Source organism: Vitis riparia, chromosome 8, assembly GCF_004353265.1.
Source record: "Vitis riparia cultivar Riparia Gloire de Montpellier isolate 1030 chromosome 8, EGFV_Vit.rip_1.0, whole genome shotgun sequence".
NCBI classification, from domain to species: Eukaryota; Viridiplantae; Streptophyta; class Magnoliopsida; order Vitales; family Vitaceae; genus Vitis; species Vitis riparia.
Window position 1 is genome coordinate 18654497 of NC_048438.1, and position 25014 is coordinate 18679510.

The 25014-nt window shown below is 35.2% G+C and overlaps 4 protein-coding genes across 6 annotated transcripts; 2 read left to right on the forward strand and 2 right to left on the reverse strand.

Annotated features, from left to right (window-relative positions):
* Positions 1 to 1098: 1098 nt before the first annotated feature.
* Positions 1099 to 2044, forward strand: LOC117921267 (RING-H2 finger protein ATL52-like). The gene has a single exon (XM_034839110.1). It carries the CDS (start codon positions 1187 to 1189, stop codon positions 1994 to 1996), a length of 810 nt encoding a protein of 269 aa, XP_034695001.1. The 5' UTR covers positions 1099 to 1186; the 3' UTR covers positions 1997 to 2044.
* Positions 2045 to 4763: 2719 nt separating this feature from the next.
* On the reverse strand, positions 4764 to 6880 carry LOC117920033 (uncharacterized protein At3g50808-like). Of its 2 annotated transcripts, none has more exons than XM_034837378.1 (4): positions 6570 to 6880; positions 6207 to 6398; positions 5843 to 6058; positions 4764 to 5409 (listed from the first exon to the last, which is right to left on the reverse strand). In XM_034837378.1, exons 1-4 carry the CDS (start codon positions 6570 to 6572, stop codon positions 5185 to 5187), a joined length of 636 nt encoding a protein of 211 aa, XP_034693269.1. In that variant the 5' UTR covers positions 6573 to 6880; the 3' UTR covers positions 4764 to 5184. The 2 variants fall into 2 exon arrangements, with proteins under 2 accessions (XP_034693269.1, XP_034693270.1); XM_034837379.1 differs by having other exon boundaries at positions 6207 to 6440; positions 6570 to 6879.
* Positions 6881 to 12740: 5860 nt separating this feature from the next.
* On the reverse strand, positions 12741 to 15027 carry LOC117920493 (UDP-glycosyltransferase 73D1-like). 2 transcript variants are annotated; one of them, XR_004652257.1, is made up of 2 exons: positions 13358 to 15027; positions 12741 to 13128 (listed from the first exon to the last, which is right to left on the reverse strand). XR_004652257.1 is itself a non-coding variant. In XM_034838063.1 (2 exons), exon 1 carries the CDS (start codon positions 15003 to 15005, stop codon positions 13527 to 13529), a length of 1479 nt encoding a protein of 492 aa, XP_034693954.1. In that variant the 5' UTR covers positions 15006 to 15027; the 3' UTR covers positions 12741 to 13128; positions 13494 to 13526. The 2 variants fall into 2 exon arrangements, 1 of the variants encoding a protein (XP_034693954.1); XM_034838063.1 differs by having other exon boundaries at positions 13494 to 15027.
* Positions 15028 to 20662: 5635 nt separating this feature from the next.
* On the forward strand, positions 20663 to 22186 carry LOC117920679 (UDP-glycosyltransferase 73C3-like). Its single transcript, XM_034838274.1, has one exon. It carries the CDS (start codon positions 20684 to 20686, stop codon positions 22184 to 22186), a length of 1503 nt encoding a protein of 500 aa, XP_034694165.1. The 5' UTR covers positions 20663 to 20683.
* The last annotated feature ends 2828 nt before the right edge of the window (positions 22187 to 25014 follow it).

A 25014-nucleotide genomic window follows, 5' to 3' on the forward strand; every position in this document is an offset into this window, starting at 1 on the left:
TCTGCACTTACAAGAGAGTTCATAACTGACCAGTCCAAAATTGGGCTCGATTTTGAATAGGGGATCCACGCTAAGTATGGTATTTACTATTTAGCAAGTAGCACAATGTATGATAATATCGCATTAACTATGTGGGCCTGGCAGAGCCCATTTTATAGCTCACTGCTCGATTCACTAGGCTGAGTTGGGACATCCTTGGGCTAGAGTCTTAAACTATAGATTGAGGCCTGACCAGACCATAAACCCGGACATGCCAGATGTTATAAAAGTAGTTGGCATCCACCGTCCGGAAGCCCAGAAAGCGCCAGAGATGAGTGAGATGACAGAGGATCGATAGCACCGAGTCCAGTTGTCGCTGATACAGATAATCCCTATAAACCTAACCCACCTGACCGTTTACATTCTGTTTGCCCAAACTTGGCTTGTAGCCTTAAAATATGGGGTGGTAGCCTAGAAATCTCCCCATCTATCCTTGTCACTCGTACGTGCCTCAACCTCCACCGCACATGTGGAGTCTTTTCACCTTCCTCCCTCACAATTCCTGAACAGAAGTCTCAATTTTAAGTTGAATCACAAATGGGGTTGTCTTCACTATTCCTTGCATGGCAGCCCCTTTATTTGGTGTATTATTATCTATTTGCCAAGTCGGTAAACTTTAAAGAAAATATACCATGCACATTGAAACAGAATTGTCATCCTCACGCTCCTCCATCACTCAATAAACAGACATGGTTAAATTAGTTATCAAATTTGTATTGATGAATCAAACATTTTAAGATGGCCATGACAATCCAAAACAATTTTCACCTCATAGATCCTAAAAACCGAACAATTCATCATTGTGAAATGGGGTTGCAACATCAAAGACCTACGCTATTGGCCAGGCTCGAAAACAATGGGTCCTAAAACTCGCCGAATATATATCTATTGCCTTGGGTGAAAAGATTCTTAACTGCAAAGGTTAAACCCCAAATGATAAAAACTTTGGGTTTGAACACAGCCACGGTGAGTACCATGCGCTTGAGGGAAAGAAAAATCCAAACAGAATCCATTATTTTTGTCCTTTATTCACAACCAAAAGAATTTAATATTCTTATGTACTTTCCAAAAATCCACTTCCAAGTTTCCGAATATAAACCAGAGATTACAAACAGCTCCGACTCCAAATTCCCATGGATGATGAGCCATGGAGAACATAGGGATACCTCCCCCACCCCATGCATCTATCTTCACTCCCTTACTCATTTCCATGGTTGGTATATTGGGTACATCTCTAGTAATAGTAGTATACCATCTCGTAATCGTGAAATATTGCCTGAGGCGCCAAGCAGATCCTAGGCCATTGTTATCCGCCCCACGTGCCCGATTGTCTACCGGAGTGGATGCAAAGATCCTAGAAACAATCCCGATTCTTTCTTACTCAAAGAAAAAAGGCTTGCTGTTCCATGCGGATCAAAGTGAATGCGCTGTATGCTTAGCAGAGTTGGAGGATGATGACATAGTCCGCTTGTTGCCTAGTTGCCACCACGCTTTTCATATCACTTGCATTGATGAGTGGTTCGTTGGACATACCAACTGCCCACTGTGCCGCTCACCAGTGACCGCAGTTCTATCCTTGTCTGATGCTATTGAAGAAGGAAATGGGTTTAATCGGCCTACAGCTCAATTTCAACATCAAAGAAGTAATGGTTCTGATCTGGGTCTGCAGCTTCGCCATTGTGAATCATGTGTATTGCATATGGATGGGAAGCCGAGGCCTGTGATGGCGGGGTTGAAGAGATCTTTGTCCATGGGTCAATCCTATGTTATTATTGACATACAAAGAGAAAGTGAAAGAGCTTCATCTTCTTCGTCAAAAGCGATACTTGGGCGGAGTAGATCGTATAAGGCGAGGTCTATGAGACAATTGGATCGAGCGTCCTCAACGCTGAGAAGGTCCTACTCCCGACTGCGCATGGGTTTGAGTGGCAGGGCTAATCAAATTCTTCCATACTGATCAGACGGTGCTTCTCATGGATCTTTTATGCTGACTGTGCTCAACAAGTTGATGATCACTTGTTATCATTAAAAAAAAAAATAAATAAGTGGATTGTATAAATTTTGTATTTATTAATTGTAACCATAATTTTTATTATCAATATATTTCTTCTTCTTCTTCTTTCTTTTTTTTCTTCTCTGACATCTCTGTCTCCGTAAAGATCTCAACAAGGTGTGGAAAAGCGTGTTCCGTGCCACTGTTGCCGCAGATAGTGTGCAGATCCTGGTGTCTCGTCGGCTTGTATTATGCCATTGAGAGCTCTCTTGACTTTTTCCGAAAAGACAGCAACCTCCCTGAAATTTATGCGACTATGCCAACAAGTCAACAACATCCCCACTAAGTGCCAAGGAGGACGCATTGCAATGGAGCCTTTTTGGCTATGGATACGCTAGGCTGTGGGCTGGCATGCAAATGATGAAGGTAAAATTAAAGGACAGAAACGAAAAACTAATGGAGGGTTTTGTGTTACCCATTTTCAATAGTTGGAGGTTTGACTTCAATTCTGTGTCTTAAGCCCCAGAGCATAGTCTGAAACATACATGCATGGGAGATATTGGTGCGTTTAGATGAAGCAGGTGGCAAGCCCAACTTGTATTTCCTTCTTGCCATAAAATCCAAAGCGCTTTGAAAAGTGAGGAACCAAAATAAAAAATAAAAAATTAGGGTGCAATAATTGAAAATTTTATCCCCTATTTAGACCTAATACCTCACACTGGGGCAGTCCAAAAATTGCCTTGAGCACCGAAAAAAAACCCAAATAAAGGTTTTTTTTTCTTTTAAAAAAAGGGGGGATTTTATAGGCTGATCTCATTTTTGGAAAAACAAAAAAAAAAAACCATGTTTCTGTCCCATTCCCATAGTGGAGTCTGATAAGGTCACCAAATTTTGTCTTCTTACATAGAGAGTTGAGACAGGAAGTCATGAAAACAAAGAAATATTTGATGCCCATTAGCTAGAAGAATAATAATATTGGTCTCCCTCCAGTTTCAGGGCTCTGGCCTTGTGGGTCTCGTATCCATCGCTCTGCTCCTCCAACCAGGTCATCACTAGGAAAAAAGACCACAGTGTTTTGCCCACTTGGCCTCCAACAATCAATCTAAACTTTTACAGTCAGCCTCACGTGCACCCAGAGAAGTGCTTCAGTGTCGGAATGGGCAGCCATGTGGAACCATTGCCTCCGCAATTCAGGGACGCTTTATTCGGAGCAAGCCGAGTTCAAGTTTTTTGTGCCAAAATCCTATAGGCCTTAAGACTCTTTTACACTGAAAGTGACCAAAATTTGTGTCTCCAATCAATTGGATATGCTCTTACTATAATGTTTTCAGTGCTTCTTAAATTATCATAATCAAAATTGGAAGAGGGTTGAGATTTTTCAGTCAGCCCAAGTAGTCATAATTTTTAAAATTTTTTATATTACATTATATTAAATATAAGGCAAAAAATAATTTCTTTATTAGATGATTGGAATATTATTACAGGAAAAGTTTGCCTATTCAAAAAAGGCTAACATTTGTACCTTCAATCCATAATAATTGGAAATCATAACACTGATTACTGAGTGTAAGTTTGCCCATGGTTTAGAAGACAGAGCCTGACATTTAAAGCCAACTCCACTCAGTCTAATATATATACACACTTTATAATATTCAACAACCAGAGCTTCTGATCTGAAGGTCAACCTCGGCAGAAATGGGGATGTTTTCTATCTCATCATTCAATCCAAAACCTATCTTCTTATCACATTAACTAATGTGAGCGGCAATTAATCACTTTCTCTTTTTTTCAATAAACAGATCACAGGACAATCTTATGGTTGGGATATAATTCATGATTTGACTTTGCAACAGAAGGAATGGTACCACTTAAGTCAGCAAAATCAACCTTATTCATGTGCTTCATTTATTTCTCTTGCGAACCAATTTGTTTATAGGCATCTAAAAGACTAAAATAATAATGGGAATATTATTGACTTCATTTTGAATCCATGGAATTTCTTTGGAGAACCCACCATCAAAGCCTTGTTGGGGCCAGGCTAAAGTTGCGCAACATTGTACATGTGCCGATGATGCCAATGGTGTCGTGAGATCCATAAGAGCGGAGCAACCAAGGAAGAGTTGAAGAAATGGCCACTTGTGCAGACAAAGTGTTTTAAATTTCGACCTTTCGCCTTTTGTCTTTTATTTAAGAATCAGCTAGGTTCTGCTGAATTCAATTATCGAATCAACAATTATTTGAAATATTTCCTAATTTCAACACACAAGTAAATCATAATATGAATAAGATTCATGAAATGGACGGAAAATTTGGAGAGCTCGTGCCTTGTATCAGTAAGTCTAGTGGCCTACCGGTTGAAATATCATTATCCAAGCTCGTGGTGTGCTGCGGGTCTTTCAACCTCACTCATTTAGATCTTATTCTTCGGCTTTTTTTTCTTTCACTTTTATGTCAAGGCTCCTGACCCTCCTATTAAACTAATGTGTTTACTTGGACTAGACTGAAAAGGTCAGTAGAGAAAATTTTTCTTTCTTCTCTGCGAGCCCTGACCCTCAAAAATTATGATTTTGTACTGTTGTGCCGACATTGTTTCAGTGTGTAGGAGTTCTCAAGGTTAACGTTGGGACTTGGTTTCTATCCTCGAAATTTCACCCATGTAACAAGACAAATAAAATATTATTAGTGTGACCTTATATTAGAAATGGCAGCACCGAGAAATAGAGAGTTATAATGGTAAAAAAATTGAAGATCCCAATTCATGGAGCTTTCCAATTCAGTAACAATGATAGAAAGTTGATTAGGCCCATTACATGGAAGAAAACAAAGAAAAGCTGTTGGTTCTTTATGTAAACGGCCCATGTGGATGGTGGGGCCATGAAAACTAATAAACGGAGTCCACAATGAGCTGCTTTAATTTCTTAATCAAATGTACACCTTGCAAGTATCAATAACAATTGTGCATTATTGCATCTCCGCAAGAGAGAATTTGTTGTTTGGGCCCCAAACCAAAAAGGGAAGCACACTTACCCTTTTGTATTTGGTCACCCCCACCCAAAGGGTACCCTACCCCACATTAGGACAAGGAAACCCCTCCCAAAGAGTACTTTGTGAAAGAAAAAGATGAGTCGGGTATATTAGTTTTTTAAGGGCAATTAGGAGGCAAAGGGTGCCCTATGGGGAATGCCTTTTCTTCTCCTTGCACTTGAAGGAGGTGGAGGAGGCGTGGGCGGGTAAATGTCTTGTTGTAAGCCTTCACGCAATTCATCTTCATCCCTTGACGATTCTCTCCTTGATATCCCTTCTCCTCTTTCCATCGCCATCTCATTCTTCGCCTCTAAGCTAAAGCTTGCATCCCCATTTCTCTTTATTCCTACAAGCTAAGTTTTTCAATCAAAAACAAAATTATAATCCATCCAACCAACCAACCCACATTGTATCAATAATTCATCGAATCTTCCTTCTTCTAAACTCTCTTTGATACAAAATTTTCCTACCAAGAAATACATAGGTAGATAGGTAATAGCTATGGCATTGATAATGATGAGCATATGCATGATAGTGATGGATGTGTATTATTATGTATGGAGATGTGGGTCATGATGTATGCATGATGAGCATAACATGTGTTGGATGATAATGGTGGTCATTGTCGGGTTTGCAATGATGGGTGATGGTGGTGGTGGTGGGTTATGAATGTGGGTCATGATGTGTATGGATGGGCATATGATGATCAGCCGTGAATATTGATGATGATGATAATAATAATAATGAGATGAATATTACAAGAGAAGAGATAAACGAAATGCTAACCTTACATCCCAATGAACAGAAGCGGAATGGGTCCAAGAGGCTTCTTCCACAGGTTTCACATATATGAGAAACTCCTTTCCCAGTCTTCGGCTGAGGCCTCTCATTCAGAAACAGAACTCTCGCACTGTTTATCACATACGTCTGAACTCCACTTATGTCCAATACCTTCTGAATTTCTGCTACTCTCACTACATCATGGTACGAAGATCGCCTTATCTGATGCAATTTCACATTACAAAGCATATATACTGTTATTCACTTATTTATTTCCTCAAAAAAAATTAAAAAACAATCAACCACTCTCCCAAAAGTCATACAATAAGAATCCAATGAAGGGGATCGAGAAAACCGAACCGGCACTTGCCTGAATGACTTGATGATCCTTGTGTCTTGATGAGCGGCAATAAAAGCAAAAGGAGTCGCCACTGCAATCCAAGCAATACATGTTGCATTCGCTCCTGGCCGCATCTCCATGGGTGCGGCAGATGGAGAAGAAGGGTGTGGTGAGCAATGGTTCCAGCCACGGTGGAACCGGCATTGCCTCTTGTTTTGAACCCTTAAATGGAATTCAGGGAGAGAGTCAGGCACTGTTTGGTATCTGAGAAAGGTTTAAGGGGAATGCAATTAAAGAAAAATGCAACGGAATGAGTTGCTTTCTTGCAAGCATATTTGTTTTTCTATAGAGGGAAAGAGAAATGAATTTGGACAGACAAATGTTCTACATTACCATAAAGATTGCTGCTGAATATGAAGAAATGGGTACTGAAAATAATGTGATTGTTTCCAGGAATTCCGTTAGATTCTTCTGCTGCTGCTGATGATGGAGAATTTGCCGAGAACAACGAGAGAACCAGAGAGGCTTAGACGACTTGCGACTTAGAAATTCAACAACCTAGACTAAAGGACAAGTCTCATAAACAAATCAGCTAAACTCTCCCCCCACCTACGGCTTCGATCAAGCGTGGTGGCTCAAGTTCTTTCTCCACCCTTGGATTTAGGTGGGTTTGGCGCTTACGCCACTTTGGATCTTCTTTGCGTCTCTACGTAGGCACAGGGTCGGCCACCAGGCTACGTATGGGCGCAAAAAAGCTGTTCATAAAAACGACACCTCCCCATCTTCTGCCACGTGTCCATAGCCTCTTACGTGGCCTTAGTTAGGTGGTCTGTTCACAGAGGGGGCCCGATAATGACGTGTGACGTGAAATGGATGACGTGGAAGTAGAAAAGCCAATGACGGGCGCTCCACGGCGCAATTTCCCATCGTGTGCTCGCCCGCATCTGAGTCCCGCCCAACACATTTAAAATTATATTGCTTTCCATTTTGGACATGTTGCCATCCATTTTTCAATTACAAAGCGTTTCAATTCAAATTGAAAGGTCCTTGTGGCCTTATTATATTATTAATGAATTTTTTCTATCTTCTGAAAATTCCATTTCTTAAAATAGGTTAATAAAAGAGAAAATTCCTAATAAATACACGACCATTCTCCTCAATCATGTCGGACTAGAAACAAATTTTAATGGTCGAGATTTTCTTCAGACAGCATCTTTTTATTTGTGTTAGCCTGCTAGGCGGTGTGCCATGTGGGAGAGGTACAACAATTTTAAGGAGATAATCATGTACATTAATTAACAGAAATCAGATATTAAAATGTACATTAATAAAATCCTGCCGGCGGCACAGTGTTCAGGTGGGTTACAGCACTGCAAAGGACTGCTCATATGGAATGGAACATTTCAAGATGACAAATCAAATGAAGATTCTAAAAAATATGCATGACCATTACTACCATCAATTAGAATTCATGGGCATCTTGTTTTCAATTTGTACGGTTAAAAAAGTTTGATGCTGATAAGACTTACTCACTCACATGCCTCTCCTTTCCTTCTATAAGGCCTCTGCGGTGGGGGGTGGGAGTATTAACCACTTGAAATCCACCCCTTATTCAGTAGATTCCAAGAGAATAATTTTCAATGTCAAACATATCACATCTTGCTGCAACGCCTAATGTCAACAGAAAAACATAAACCTAGTGAACATCAAATACCCTGGTGTCAATAAAAAAAACGGCATCCAAGCCATGTGTTTATTACTCATACATCCCATCAAGTTAGTTATTAGTGAACTCTTGGGTTCTGTTCATATATTCCTATGCATAAGGGGGTTAACTTTATAGGAGTATTGTTTCTAAAGAAAGGCCTACTTTTTAAACAACCTGTAGAGCATCACTTTGGAGAGAGATGAGGAAGAAATGAGCTAAATCAAGGGTTTGTTTGTGGCGCTCCACAAAAAGCATTTCTTTTCCGTGATGGAAGGAAAAGGAGAAGGAAAGTTTGGCATGGGGATTGATGTGAATGGAGCGGTAGCTTTTTATGCCGTGATAAAAAGAAGGAGATTTTAGAATAACATTTCGAAGACTTGTTAATAAGGGATGCTTTGCTTCATGTGCTTAATTCGAGGGTTTTGGATGCAATGTGTACGCTATCATAACATTTTAGACTTCATTTTTTAATTTAAAAGGAACTGTAGATTAAATGGGAGTATACATCAAGGTTTCTGAGATGGGGGATCCTCGATGGGTTGCAGTGGTTTCCACAGAGTAGGTGGGGATGAAAGAGGCTTGAGGGACTTTTATGTATGAAACAATAAGAGCAAGGCTGGCAACACCCGCCTTTCATTAGCTGTAAATCCCCTAGAAAATGCGTTAGCTTTAGGGGATATAATCATAAAGTTCATGTTGGCTAATGATATAATCTCAAAAGCATATAATTCACATGGGTTGCCATATGGTACTTTTTGAAGTACCAGCTCAACAGCTTTTGATTATAAAATATGAAGAGGCAGCAACACAGATAGCTGACCTGGGAACCACCATTCATGCATACAGGCTTTGATTTGCTGATGTTGACACCAAAATTGCCACTACCATGCTTAGTCACTTGGTAATAAGCGTCCTGTTGACTTGATCAAAATGTTAATATTCTCGGATTAGGCAGGCTTTTTGGAGGATGAGAAATAATTGGGGATGCCATGATAGACCTAGCCCTTGGGCTCATGTTGTGCCCTCGACTCCCTGAGACCCCACCCAGAAGAAGGGCCGTGGAATGATCCTAGTAATTGAAGTGAAAGCAGAAGGCCAGCAGAAAGCCAGAGATGCCCTTTGAGAAGATGTTGAGTTGAGAGGGCGGGTAGTGATGTTGTTTTATTTATGACCCAGGAGAGGGGAATTGTCCTAATCACACCTCCAAAGGTCATCGTGCTAACCACCACAGCTTGTGTGAGATAAGAGTGAAAAATAAAAAATAAAAAATGGGGGGCACTTGTCGTAAAGGACCGTATTTCTTCCATAAAAGCAGGCTTTTAACTTACTTCTCTTGTTCGTTTGCATTCTCCCCTTTGTGTATCTTGTAAAAGACATGCGGAGGTGGAGCTATTGGCCTGTGGATAAGTAAACTGGCTTTCTGAACACACAGGAAAAGCTAGCACAAGGTCAGGAGGGGGGTTGGACCACCATCTGGTCCAAGTCCAACAACTTTATACATTCACCAGCCAATTTATTAATGGGCCTCGAAGCTAGATGCCTATTTAAATTTGTGGCACAATGCATTCCAATTATTGGTACTTTATTCGGAATTTGTGCTCTATTTTTATACTTGTTTTATTTGTTGAAGCGGAAAACAAATAGAGTCAGCCACGGGAATGGAAATGGGCAACTGCGCTGAAATCAGGCATCCGTTTCCCCCATCTCCTCGGCTTTGTTAGTGTCTATAAGATTACTTTATCTACGCAATAGAACAACAGGAGATCGGAAATAGAAATCCTATTTCTCATTTATGATTTCCACAATTGCCAACTTGATATATTTCTATTTTAGAAACGTAAAGTTATCATTCTTTTCCTCAATCTTGATGCCAAAGTAATTTTTTATTTATTTAATTTCAAATTTTAAAAATGTTAGAATTTTTTAATTATCTTTTATCCGACAATTACTTGTACTTCTCATACTACAAAAGTTTCACGCTTTCCAATTATAGCGTGATTTATATGATATCTAATAATTCTATTAAAAAATAATCAAATGGGGAGGTAAATCTATCATTATATTTATACTATACATGCACATTTGTACTATATTATAATTACTACAAATTTATCATATTATTATTTTGATAGTCGTCGGTGTATGGTGCATCAAGATTACAAATCAAGAAAATGAGATTGATGAATCATTTGCAACTTATAACTTAAAGGTTTATTTAGTTGCTGTTTTCAAGAATTATTTTTTGTTTTTGAGAACGAAAAATATTAAAATCATGTTTGGGGATGGGGTGTTGTTTGTGTTTTATGTTTTGTGTTTCCTGTGTTCTCAAAAGGTCACTATTTTTAAAATAATAAAAAAATATTTTTATTATTTTTTCACAAAGAACTTACAATACATTCAACTTATATTTGATTTTTAGAAAAATTTGAAGTAAAATGTGAAGGATGGAAATAAAGGGAAAAAAAATAGAGAGAAAAAAAAAATTAAAAGTTAACAATTATATATATTTAATTATATTTAATTTTGTTAGATATGTTTCATTGGACGGCTAAATATAAGAAATTCATTCTTAACATTTTTTTTTCTTAATGCTTTTTAAGAACTAAACATAACCTAAAAGATAATATTCGATAATGAAAAAATGAAACAAACATATACATGACTTATTTAAAATCACTAAGAAATTTCAATAAAAAAATTTAAAATTTAAAAACTAGAAACTCAAATTTATAAAATATAAATTTCAAACGACTATCTAAAAATAATAATTATTTCATACATTTTTTGGTTAAAAGTATTTAAGTATATGAATATTACCTTTAACCATCATAGGTATTATGTTTACCTGATGAATATATGAAATTTGAATTATTTTTAGAGAGTTCCTATTTTATAATTGTTTTTATACGAGTGTGTGGAGATATAATTTTTTTCAAATAATTTATTTAAAAATATTGAAAATATCAAAATATTATTTTTGAACAGTGTGGTTTCTGGGTTCTCGGTTGGGTGTTGATATTGGGTTTCACATACCACTAAATGGGCTGACTAGGCCCAACTTAATATCTTTTTATTACATTTTGTTGGGCCTACAGCCCAGTACTAAATATTATATAAAATAAGTAGATTGTTAATACAAGCACTAACAAAATGATTTAATTTATAGCATTAAGAAAATATTTTATGCATAACAAGTGTGTAACGTTTAAAAGGTTTTTATTTATTTATTTTTATTTAAAAGGGCATTTTGGTCATATAAAAAATGGAACTGGTATAGTACAAATAAATATTATACAGTATTATTAGACATACAAATTATATTATAGAACAAATATACGAAATTATTTTATATACACATAAAAATTAAATATTATATTAAATGGTGTCATGTAGCAATATTATCTTAAATTATGAGTGCATATATGCATATATGATTAAGAATTCATATATATGCATATATATGTATATATAAACATAGATTGCTCATATTGTGCATCTGGGTCCAATCACCCCATATGGCTACATCAGGGTATGCATTTGGGTATTGTCCTCCTCTACTCTATTATCACACCTAAAAAATGTCTAATTGTCACATAGCTAGATTGCGTTCGGATGATGAAGAGAAAGCACACCACTTTAATGTCCTACTTCCAAACTAGAAAAGCCAAAAGTTTCTAACTACCATTAGAGAATTGTTTGTGATCATGTGGAATAATAGAGTCGATGCACGCATGGTCAAGGACGTATCCCATCAACGACAAACATTCCTAATCAGTCAGTCGCTTAACACAAGCCTTAGCAATAAATGTCAAGCTAACTGTGGCATCCAAGGCGCCGCCCGCGTGATAGTAGAGCTATTTGCCCAATTGCCAAAAGGTTCCTTTCATGGGGGAGGGAATTGACTCTTATTGTAGTGATGGAAGTTACAATGAAAATATCTTAATGCAAAAACACTAAGGTAAAACCACTCATCCACAAAAATGCATGAGGTATTAATGTGGTTTAGCTAACTACACTTATATCCACGAATGAGAGAAATCATTCCACTATACATATATAAAGAATGTTATAAATGATACAAACTAGATACAACTATTTGGCCATGAAACATCTCATTCCAACTTTTCATTTTTATGCCTTGAACCAGGAGTTCTCCCGCTCAATTGGGTGTCGCTTACTCTTCCTTATATTTTTATCTATAACGTCTAATTTTCACAAACTCATATCCATTTTATAACCTTTTATCCTCATGATGTAAACTATTTATAAAATTTTTTCATTATTCTATAAGAAAATCTAATTTTACAGTGACATATGAATATATAATATATTTTAAATGGTATTCCTTAAATGAATTTATACTAATTACAAATTTAAAACACTTTCTAACAATCCTTCAATCAAATTCCATTAATTTCGTCTTTCTCTTTCTTGATATAGAAAACTTATCTAAACCAAATCTTTACACTACATCATAACTTTCTTGTGTGTCATGCTCTCTTCTTATTCCATGGTTCCTTTGTGCACCAAGGTCCTATCATACACCATGATCCCCTTGTATGCTACAATTTAAATTATTAAGGCGCTTTATAATTTTTACCTTTCAAGATGTAATAAATCTATAAGAGAAATTATAGTCATTATGGACAATGAAAACATGTTTCTTGTATCATATTTTGATTATAGAACAATTAACTCTACTTTTAATTAATATTCCTTTTGTAATCTTCTTCTATATTATGTTTTTTTTATCTCTTTTAGAAATCTTTAACCATGGCTCTGAAACTAGTTTGTTGTGCTAACAGAAGCTTCAATGCAAATATTTTAATGTAAAAACATAAAGATAAAATTATCCATACACAAACGTCCACGGAATTTTACCATAATGTAATTAATCATTCTTACATCCATATATGAAAGACAATTCCACTACTACACTACAGAGAATATTGCAAAGGATAGAAACTCAATACAATTGATAAGTTTTAAAATATCTCATATTTCCCCATTCCACCCTTCATCTCCCACTTTAGGCCATAGATCTATCCATTCTTCTTTTTGTTTGGCCTCGTCTTGCCCCTCTTGAATAGGGTAATCAGAGTTCCAGTTACGCAAGTGTCCAGCAGCTGAAGCAGCCGATTGGAAAACAGGTCAGTCACCACTTCAAGGAGGAAGTATTGTTGGATCTGATCATCCGACGACCTAACTTTAGGGTTCTAGCACCAACATGTAGCATGGTAAATCCTGCACCAAAAGTACAATTACGTTATTTTTTTTGTCCTTTAAAAGAGTTTACAACACTTCCAGTTACAAGTTTGTTGAAGCTTTGGCAGCTGGGGTGTGGGATCATGGCTTTATACTTATATGCCCGGTGTGAGCTGCGTGATTTATTAGTCACTTCAAAAAACATTATAAAACACAAAAAAAAAAAAGGAGTAGGAATTTCTTTCTTCTCTTTCATACGCGCCTTCACCTTTCTGGTAAGTCTGACTTCCACTCCTCATGTTCTCTTCCACATCGTCTGAAGTTGAACCCATTCATACCATAGGGCTTTGCACTTGCAATTTTATTTGAAAGGGAAGTGGATTTCTTGCAAGTTACAGAATTACCGATAAACTAAAGCAGCTTCTCCTGCAAGGGTTTTAGCTGTTCTCCTGAGTGGATTGTAGCTTCGTGATATCCTGGATCAAAATTGACATGTTAACGTGAGAAGATCCTCCGTCTTCCATGGCTCTTCTTGCTGACGCTGAAAGTTCTCTTGCCCTCTTTTTCCGCATTTCACCTTCTTCTCCTCCATCCATCAATGTCTCTACAGCCTTCTCCACTTCACATTTCTTCACCAAAACCCCAACTCTCTCTTCATCTCCCCATCTAACGGGGACCTCAACGCCCAAGCTAACTCCAATCCTCAAAACTTCGATAATAAGTTTCTCGTTCAAGAACTGCTCAGCAAATAACGGCCACGTTATCATTGGCACCCCAGAGCACACCCCTTCTACTGTTGAGTTCCAACCACAATGGGTTAAGAACCCTCCCATGGCTGGATGGGACAGAATCAAAACTTGAGGGGCCCAACCCTTGATCACAAGTCCTCTCCCTTTGATTCTATCTTCAAACCTCTCTTCCACTAGCCAATCCTCTAGCTCTGAAAATCTTTCTCCTGTCTTGATTACCCAAATAAACGGCTGTTTTGATGCTTCTAAACCCAGACCAAGTTCTATCAACTGCGCTGGAACCAAACGACATTGGCTACCAAGGCAGGCATAAACAACTGACCCTGGTTTCATTGAATCTAGCCATCCCAAGCACTGTTTCTCATCTATTGAAGCTTTGTTTCCTCTCTCAAACTTGTCCAAATTATGCTTGTTACTTAGAGAAACCGGTCCTATGCTCCAAACCTTTTTCTTTATAGCCTTTTCATACTCCTCCACGCAGCCGTGCTCCAGCTCGTTGAAAGTATTCACCACCACTCCATATGCTGTTGATTCAGCTTCCCGCATCTGGTTCCGAATATCGTCCAGGTCTGGCAAGGTAACAAAAGCTCCTGGCAGCTGGGCTTTTTTTATCTCAATCTTCTGAGGCATCCCGGGCACCACAAATGGCTGGGAATCCGAAAGCACAGAACGGTGGGCATTGTGAAGCCAAATATTATGGGAGCTTAAAAGCGAGAAGCAGCACATCCCATGGAAAACAAGCCTCGGTATCCCAAACTTTCGAGCTGTGCCAGATGTCCAAGAAAGGCATTTATCCGAAATTATGCAGCTGGGAGGGGGCTTCTGTTGTTGCAAGTAGTGTTCCAATGGTTTCTGTAGCTTATCCATAGCACTATAGAAGTTCCTGATAAGGTCCCTTGAAGGTACAATGTCAAGATTCTCACACTCCGGAGGGAGCCCAACCTCTCGACACGGAAATGGGATTGGAACTAGCCGAATGTGAAGCCCGGCATCAGCGGCTCGGTGGATGGTGTTCTCGAATCTGGAGGCATTAAAAGGGGTGGTGATCAAGCTTACCACAACATCCCGCTCAGCCAATAGCCTTGCCATGTCTATCATGGGGATCATGTGGCCTTGTGCCAGTAACGGGACCAAAATGAAGTGAAGCCGGTTGGATGTTGATGCCATTGCAGTCCGTAAAACTAGTTTTCGCCAAAATGGAATATGCACTTTGTGTTTAGAATTTGAAGGTGGATGCAGCAATGCTTTGCTTTTGCTATCAATTTCTCTGCGTTAGCTTGACCTTTGACAGAGTCTCCTTTGTTTCTAGATCAACGACTTGACTCAAATTTGCTGTGCGATTGACAAGTCAATAGATATGCGTATTAGACTATAGAGGGGGATGAATTTATAAATTATCTGTCTATTTACTGCTATCATCACATCAAGATAAAGCATGATTGATTATTACATAATCAGAAGAGAGCACAAAATTGGTCTCTGCTGGAACTTTCGCATGCATTTGCACGATAGAAATGCAATGCGGCTTTTGTTAATGTTGAAGGTGTTTGTTGTAAATTAGGAGTGATTGTTATTGCCTACTGACTTAGAAAGTCTTCTGGGCAGGCGATGCTAGTCTGCATGGAAATGAGGCATTTGGAAGAGGTCAGAATTCATTATTGGATTAGTACATACACGTAGGGTGAATCATCCACTTGCTGGTGTGGGACGGTTGACCCCCCGCCCATTTAGCCACTGACGTTTCCGTGCGGAACGGTGGATGGACTTGAACCGAGTGCCTGCGTTGATCAATTATTTGAACTTTGAAGTCTCAAGTCTCATTGGACGATTGCGTGCAAAACGGTGGATGGGCCTCCCCACCGCATTCTGAGGTAGACTTCGGCTTCCATGACTTGACTTCAATTTTTTTGGCTTGGTTGACTTGGTCAACACGCTTGGTGTTTTTTTTGGACTCCGCCTGTTCATATGTTTTCTTTCCATGTCTAAATTATTTTTTAGATGGACGTATGAAATTTGAATTTTATAAAGTCGGATTCCTATCTTATGATTTTTTTTTTACTTTTTTTTTATTTTTAAAAAATAAACATACTTTTACCTGTATTTACTTCATCACCATATCTAGTCGAGAAAGTTTTTAAATATCATTCCTGTAAAATAACTTTCACCAAATAGTTGTCACAACTTTTTATTTGAATTTGATAATATTGACTCAGTTGCTACACCTATTAATGTAATATTTGTATGAAGTATGTTTCACGCAAGTTTGATTTGTATAAAGAAAACACCAGTAGATGATTAAGAATATTATAGTAATTCCCTTACCTTTAACGTGATTCATTCTGATCTTGTACCCCCAGGAATTTGTTGGTTGATACGTCCATGAAGCACGAGCAGGGTGAGTAGGTAATTTAGGACGCCATCAACAAATCCAATACCACCTCCAATCAGATCTGTCCCACGTGATACATACTTTAGTGGCTGGACCCAACTTTCAAATTTAAGAAATATGGTTAAATGACCTGGCCTAGTGGCATTATACACATTGTCACCCAACCATGTTTTTTGGTCTCAGGTTATATAGAGACAGATAATAATAGTTTTTTTGAAATCTTTTACCAATTCTACTTGAATGACATATTTTCCATCCTCTTATCTAATCTTGCTAAGTTATTTGGAACTTAACCTTTGGATGGATATTGAATGAGTATCAATTTCGTGTCAGGAAGAAAGTTCAACCAAGAATAATAAGAATATGAAAGATCGATATCTTGAAAAATAATCTAAAGTTGAATCATTAATATTTTTATGAGGATTTTTTTTTATAAAAAAATGAACAATTAGAAGGAAGCAAACACACAATTTTCATATTTCTCTAAAAAATAACTTTCAAAAATATCTTAAAAATGTTATAGATTTAGAAATAATTTTTAAAATTATTTTACAAATAAAGTTTTGGACTCTATCTAATCTACCTAATTACACTACTCGGAATTTAATACTACTTGGAATTTAAGATATAGAATGAGTATATATCTCATGCATCGAAGAAAATTTAATAAAGAATGATAAGAATAACATGTCTAATTATACTACATAGAATTTAACCCTTAAATAGATATAGAATGAGTATACATCTCATGTCATCGAAGAAAGTTTAATCAAGAATGATAAGAATAACATGTCATCAAAGAAAGTTCAATCAAGAATGATAAGAATAACATGTCATCAAAGAAAGTTCAATCAAGAATGATAAGAATAAGAAAGATTTATAACTCGAAAAGTAGTTTAAAGTTGAACTAATACCATTTATACGGGAATTTAAAAGGAAAACAAACAATTAAAAGAACTTTAAAATAATTTTAAATTATCATATTTTGATAAATATTAAAAAACAATTAGTTTATTAGAATCTCCGTTCTTGCGTTGAACTTGGTTTAAAGCGAAGTCTCATAATTGAAAACATATTTGATTTCAATTTGGTTTCATAGCATGTGGCTAGGAGGAAAATTTTCTTGATAGATTAGAAAAAGGAGGACAAATTGAACGGTCAACATGTGTCGTGAATCTCCTGATTAACTCGTAAAAGGTTGCGTTATATTTGGTGAATGCGTGAGTCCATGTCCAAGAAGAATTGCATCAAGATGGAAGAAATGGAGGGCTAGTGGCCGGTAACCCCTTCTAGAAACCCAAAAATGTGAGGCTAGGATTCCTGATTCCACTCAAAGACAACACAAAAGGCCACGCCACCACCTCCTTTGATTTATTTTCAATCACCAATTCTCCGACCCGATGCCAGCAATGAATTGGTAAAGGCACCAAAATCCTATTTCTATTTGTCGTTCTCATGGCCTGCTATGCCTTCAATCTCATTAGTCATGACCACCAAAGCATAGGCCCACGGTGTCCAACACCGATCAGTATATTTTTAATTGAGTAGTCACTATCAAGCTTACAAGCGCATATAAAAGCATTAGGTTTTTTCTAGGGTGGATCAATCAATTGTACTCTAGCATTCACAAAAAGAAAATTCCAAGAAAGAAACTTAGGTTTAACTCAACATAATTTTTGGTTAAAAAAAAACGTATTTTGGTTTCAGAATCCTAAGATTTGCTAAATAAAAATAAATAAATTTGAAATTATGATAAATTATGTCATTTTGATATTCCATCATCATAAATTAATTGTTTGCCTTACACCTTGACTTCAAATAGTATACAAAAATTTTAAAATTAATTAAAAAAATTTAACAATCTTGTGAAAAAAAAAATTGATATTATCATGAGAAATATATAAATTCAAAGAATTTAGATATATCTTGTGATAATAATCTCAACTCCTTTCCTTCAAAAAGGATAGCATAAAATCTTTCAAGTTGTTTAAAGATTAATTTGATGAATCGTTGTAATCAATGAAATATTCAAACTAAATTTTGATCAATCAAATATAAAAAATAAAAATACTTCAAGATGAAATGATTAAAGACTACTAGAATTATAAAAATGTTTGCAATTAGGCATTTAAATAAAGCATACATTACTATTATAGAGTGCATGATTTTAAAAGATGACATGTTAGTTCTTAAGAACAACGGGATCCTTAACCCTATGAATTGAAAATGAATTAAAAATAATGATAGATTGTTATAATAAAAAGAGTAATATCCTAATTCTATTAAGTTATTGGTATAAAATATATGAAAATTAGCTCGGGATTTAAATACTTACATTTTACGCTATATTCATGTAGAATCAAATATAACAACATATTTGCAATTTTGTAAATATTTTATACTATACTATCTTTCTACAAATTTAAATTTAAAAAAAAAAAATTGTGGCAGAAAAGGACGAGCAAGGCACAGTTACATACCCAGTGTGAAGTTGTGATTATTTATTGTTTCGTTCTTGTTGCCTGAACTTCCCATTCACGGCGGCCTTGTATTTACACGCTGCAGAATTGTGATCCTTTTTCATTGAACCATGATCGACGCATCTCCAATCTCCATCACTTTGTTGCGAATCAATGACCAACTGCGGAACTGCCATTAATACTCCCACTTGGAGCCCATATTTGAAGATCAGCGAGAAGAGAATCCCTTTCCACTCCTGTTTCTCAGCTGGTGAGGGGCATGGGGTGGAAGGGAGAGAGATCATAGGGGTAGGGTGTTTGGCAAGAGCGACGTTTGGTTAGGGATTGAATGCTTCAGCCCTGTTCTATTAAAATTCGTAGGTGTGGGCATTCTATCTAGGGGCGGCAGCGTGGCTCACGATCCGACCGACCTTCTCCAATCATCCCCACTTAACGCGTATAAAATTTTGAATGAGTCGGACTGGGTGACCACCGTCCCGATCCCACCTGAATGATACATATTTTTTTCGCAGATATATATATATATATATATTCTTTTATTTATATTTTCTTAATACCTAAGCAAACTTCAAATCTAACTCCTCTTCTTGTCTTATCTGTACATACTTTTTGTGAACTCATTTTATTAGAGACGGAGTAATAAGAAACGTATTATAACAAAAAGTAGTTTCATTGTCATTTTTAATTCTACGATGAAGCCAAAGTCACCTAGTTGTCTTATACTTTGTATGCAAATGTAACGCCCTCGTATTCTATTTTGATGCGTTCAATTTATTATTGGGACCCCGAATATTCTCTACGCAACTTTCAAAATAATTTGTATCCTTATGAATCAATGTATTATTTTATAAAGTGTATTCTAAGAAGATGTTTGATTTGCACAAGAAAAATATCAATCAAGACAAAAAAAAGTATAAAATTGCAATAAAGAAGGCATAATTATTCACGTACTGGTTAATTTGTTCATTCGGCATGAATAGGCAATTAGGGACGTTACCAAAAATTCAAATTCTGAACTCCAGGGAAACCCAATTAAGTAACAACTGATTTGGGGAGATTGGACCATCCTACTAGACCTTCAGGGTTCAATCAGCATCATGCCTAATCACACAATCTGTTGTTACCAGATCAAGTTTCTAGGTGGAGTATATATAGATAAAAAAAAAAAAAAAAATATATATATATATATATTTTAACGTTATTACTTGAAACTTGACGTTGAATACTTAATGTAGCAACATGTCATTTCACCTACCATCATATTGCACAGTAATAGTAGTTGAGGTTAGGGATGGGGACGAGTTTCTCCAGGTATTGGTCCACCTTACCTTTAATGAGGACTTGGGAGTACAGGTTGACGTATAACCCCACCTCGCACGTTCCACCCCCACCTTATCATGATTATATATAATTTTAAATAAAAAATTATTTTAATTATTTTTTATTTTTTAAATATAAATAAAATATTATTTTTATAAAAATAAATTATAAATATTTATAATATTTCTTTATTTATAAATTATATTTAATTTTAATAAAATTTTAAATTTTAAAAATAAAAAATTGAAAAGAGTTGAAATTTTTTGTATAAGACAGAGAGAGAAGGGTATGGATTTCCTACTGTTGTCATCCTAATTGAAGTTCAATATTATTTACAATTATACCATAAATGATTTTTTTATGTAGAAGGAAAAAGTGAAAAAAGTAAAAAATTATATAAGGGATAAAAAGGAAAACGAAATATACATTAAAAAAAAGTGCACAATAAAAGGAATTAATTAATTATTTAGAAAAAAAAAGGTAAAAGATTAAGTAAGGGAAAAAAAGGAAATGAAAAAAATAAAAATAAAATTGAGAAGTAAAAAAAATAACCCTAATTTACTAGTCATGGACCTCATGGTCTTACAAATGTCCCATGTTTATAGCAACTTTAAAATCTGCCAGTGCCACACAAACCTAAAGATCGGTTTTCTGCCATGGCCACCCAATCCAACCACCCTCACTTCCTTCTGGTTCCTCTCATGTCCCAAAGCCATCTCATTCCTTTCACCGACATGGCTAAACTCCTCGCCCTTCGGGGCATAGCCATTACCATTATTATCACACCCCTCAATGCGATCAGATTCAAGACCATTATTGATCAGGCAATCCATTCCAATCTCAACATCCAATTTATCCCTCTCCAATTTCCCTGCCAACAAGCCGGCTTGCCTCAAGGACGTGAAAACATGGACAGTATCCCCTCTCCGGACTTGAACAAACAATTTATTTTAGCATCTAGTATGCTCCAACAAACTCTTGAAAATTTGCTTGGACATTTGGGGCCGCCGCCTAGCTGCATAATTGCTAGTGTTTGTCTTCCTTGGACTCGAGATGTTGCCGTCAAGTTCAAGATTCCATGGCTCGTCTTCCATGGGATTTCTTGCTTCACCCTCTTGTGCACTAAAAACATTGAGCGCTCCGACGTTCTCAAGAGTGTGGCAGCTGATTCAGAGCCGTTTGAGGTACCGGGCATGCCTGATAGAATTGAATTTACGAAGGCCCAGTTGCCCCCAGGATTTCAACCAAGTTCAGATGGCTCGGGATTTGCGGAGAAGATGAGGGCCACAGCCATTTTGGCGCAAGGGGAAGTGGTGAACAGTTTTGAGGAGTTGGAGCCAAACTACTTGCTGGAGTACAAGAAATTGGTGAACAAAGTTTGGTGCATAGGGCCTGTTTCTCTATGTAACAAAGAGATGTCAGATAAGTTTGGGAGAGGCAACAAGGCCTCCATTGATGAAAACCAGTGTTTGAAGTGGCTCGACTCCAGAAAGCCAGAGTCTGTGATTTATGCTTGCTTTGGCAGCCTATGTCACTTTTCAACTTCACAACTCATAGAGATTGGTTTGGGCTTAGAAGCATCAAACCGTCCATTCATTTGGATAATTAGACAAAGTGATTGCTCCTTTGAATTAGAGGAATGGTTGCTGGAAGAGAGGTACGAAGAGAGAATCAAGGGGAGAGGTCTCATAATCCGAGGATGGACACCTCAAGTATTGATATTGTCCCATCCAGCAGTAGGGGGCTTCTTAACACACTGTGGTTGGAATTCTACCGTTGAAGGAATCTGCAGTGGAGTTCCAATGATAACTTGGCGAATGTTTGCTGAGCAGTTCTATAATGAGAAGCAGGTTGTCCAAGTATTGAGGATTGGCGTGAGGATTGGAGTAGAAGTAACAGTACGGTGGGGAGAGGAAGAGAAGGCTGGAGCATTGGTGAAGAGGAATCAAGTAAAGGAGGCTGCAGACAAGTTGATGGATGAAGAAGAGGAAGGGGAAGAGAGAAGAGAAAGAGCTAGAAAGCTTGGGGAGCTGGCAAAGATGGCAGTAGAGGAAGGGGGTTCTTCCCAAATGAATATGACATTGTTGATCCAAGATATCATGAGCCAAGTCAATCAAAATGGACCAACTAAAGATGGACCAACTAAAGAAATAGTATAGTAGCTTCCAGAGATGGTCTCAGCAGTTAGCCAACATTACCGGAACCAAAAATTAATATTTGATCCATATAACTTCCATAATAAAAGGCCAATATATCCTTCAAATTTCTATATATTACCTTTTAAGGATATAAAATAGTTATGAACTAAAATACCCAATAACCTTTCATATAAGTTTTTTTTGTCTTTATTACACCATTATTCATGCAACGATAATAATTATATTTTAATAATTTAGACTTTTTATTGTTTTTAATTTTTTTATAAATAATTGAAAATTAGCATTATTTTCTATTTTAAATTAAAAATAAAAAAAATATGTTCAAAAACTATTTTAAAAAATACTTTCTAAAAAAATGGTAATATGATTTATATTTTTATATTTTATTTTTTTAAAATATTTATTAAAAAATGAAAACTATTTTTAAAAATAAAAATTGAAAACCTTAGTACTATTTTTTATATGAAAATAATAAAAATAATTAAATTTCATTCATTGATTATCCATTTCCTTTTTTTCATTAGTTATTTTAATAATAAAATAAAAAATATAGTATGTTTACAATTAAACAAAGAAATTGATCAATTATGTCTTTTTTGTGGGACTATCTTTTATATGAAAAATAATTAAATAACTAAATTATATATATTTATTACACTTTTTAATTTTATTTTCTTTATTTATTTTTTGTCTAATAGAAAATTTTAATATATCCATAATTAACAAAGTAATAAATCAATTGTGCATATTTTAATATATTAAAATAAATTAATTTCTAATTTAAATAAATAAAATGAAAAAAGTAAATAAATTTGGAGTTATTTCTATTTTTTAACATATCTTATATCAATATTTTTATGGTTAAATAAATTATTTATTTATTTTTTCTTTCATTCCAAAAATAAAATGAAATAAATAAATAAATTTGATATTTTCTAACTGATTTTATATTCATATTTTTTATGGTTAAATAAATTTTTATTCTTTTTTCTTTATTTCCAAAAATAAAAGGAAATAGATAAATAAACTTGGCTTAAATGATAGTTTTTAAGTAATTTCTTTGTCTTATTTTTAATTACATTTTGCATTGAAAATAAAATAAAATAAAATAAATTTTTATTTGTTTTAATTATTTTAAATGTCAAACTATTGGAAACATAGTTTACACACTCATATAGATATAATTTATACATATATATGAAATTTATATCATTATACAATGTTATTACACTAATTGTACAAGGGGTGTATAAAACTGTACATTTTGAACAACTTTTTTTTTTCTTGTCATCTAGGGATTATACGTTCTCCTACCAAAAATTCTTTTATTTCATGTACTTTATTTAACTCGCATATAACAATTCCAATACTTACCTTAATAATGATATTTGGAGAAAAATTTTGTTTTTACGTTTTATATTATTTTTTAAATCAAACCATTGGAAACATGATTCACACATCATATGTGGCACGTAATGTATAGTGGCACGTAATGTATACATATGGATGAAATTTGCACCATTGTACAAGGGTGTTATACTAATTGTACAAGGTAAATGTTCAATTAGACAAAACAAATGTTCTAATTATACAAAACAAATATTCTAACTATACAAGGGGTATACAAGGCTATCCTTTGTAAAAGATTTAATCAATTTTGGACAACTTTTTTTTTTTGTCTTGTCATCTAAGGATTGCACAATCTTAAAGTACACATTCCTCTATTACACACTCATCTTATGCACTTTATTTAACTCGCACATAATAATTCGAATAGTTATCCCACTAATGATGTTTGAGACAAAATTTTGTTTTTCCATCTTCCACTATTTTGTGAAATAAACCAATGAAAACATGGTTAACCTACCTATGGTTACACGTTGAGTAGGGGGTATATGGAATTTAAGTCACTGTATAAGGTATTTACACTAAGTGTACATGACAAATATACTAATTGTACAAAGGTGTACAAGACTATTATTTATGAAGGATTTTAAGTGATTCTGAAAAACTTGTTTATTTATTTCCCCTAACCGATGATAAATGACATTCCTTACACACATTGGTTAAGCATACATTCATCTCATGCACTTTATCTAACTTGTATATGGTTATTTGAATAGGTACCTCACTTATGATGATTGTAAAACAAAATTATACAATAATTTTTATTTTTTTTAAAACCAAACTAATGCAAACATGGTTAACCGACCTATTGTTAAATATTCATGAGATGATGTATGAAATTTGAGTTATTGTACAAGGGTATTACACTAACTTTACAAGACAAATTTACTAATTGTACAAGGATGTACAATACTACTTTTTATTAAGAATTTCAAGTGATTTTGAAAACTTTCCCATTTTTTTCCACTCAAAAATTTTTTTCCCAACTCAAATTCTCTCACTCAAGAATTGTTTCCAATTTTATTTTTAAATTTCATCATCAAAATTTTGTAATTGCATATTTTGTTTTTGTAGTTTTAACAATGTTCTTTCTTTCCACTTTTTTTTTTTTTTGTGAAATTTTATCCAAATGAATCTATATTTAAAATTATAATCATATTTATCAAATTTTTTACTAAGATTATCTTTAATTCTTTTAATATATTTATACTCATTCATTTAAAAAATGAAAAACTAATTTTTTTTTTTTATAAACATATTCTATTACATTTCAAGTAAAAAATTAGATAAGTTTGAAAATCAATAAAAAAAAATGAAATACCACTTTCAATAATTTTTAAATAAAATTTTATATAATATATTTTATTTGAAATTTAATTTCTAAAGTTTAACTAAAAAATTGTATTGACAATTTTCTTGTT

Excerpts from the sequence above, each read along its gene's own strand:
- LOC117920493 (XM_034838063.1), bottom strand. The coding sequence starts at position 15,005 with ATGGCATCAACATCCAACCGGCTTCACTTCATTTTGGTCCCGTTACTG.
- LOC117920033 (XM_034837378.1), bottom strand. Across the intron at positions 6,059-6,206 it reads AGGATCATCAAGTCATTCAG|ATAAGGCGATCTTCGTACCA; the intron begins GCAAGTGCCGGT and ends AAATTGCATCAG. Across the intron at positions 5,410-5,842 it reads TCTGTTCATTGGGATGTAAG|CTTGTAGGAATAAAGAGAAA; the intron begins GTTAGCATTTCG and ends TGAAAAACTTAG.
- LOC117920679 (XM_034838274.1), top strand. The coding sequence starts at position 20,684 with ATGGCCACCCAATCCAACCACCCTCACTTCCTTCTGGTTCCTCTCATG.
- LOC117921267 (XM_034839110.1), top strand. The coding sequence starts at position 1,187 with ATGGAGAACATAGGGATACCTCCCCCACCCCATGCATCTATCTTCACT.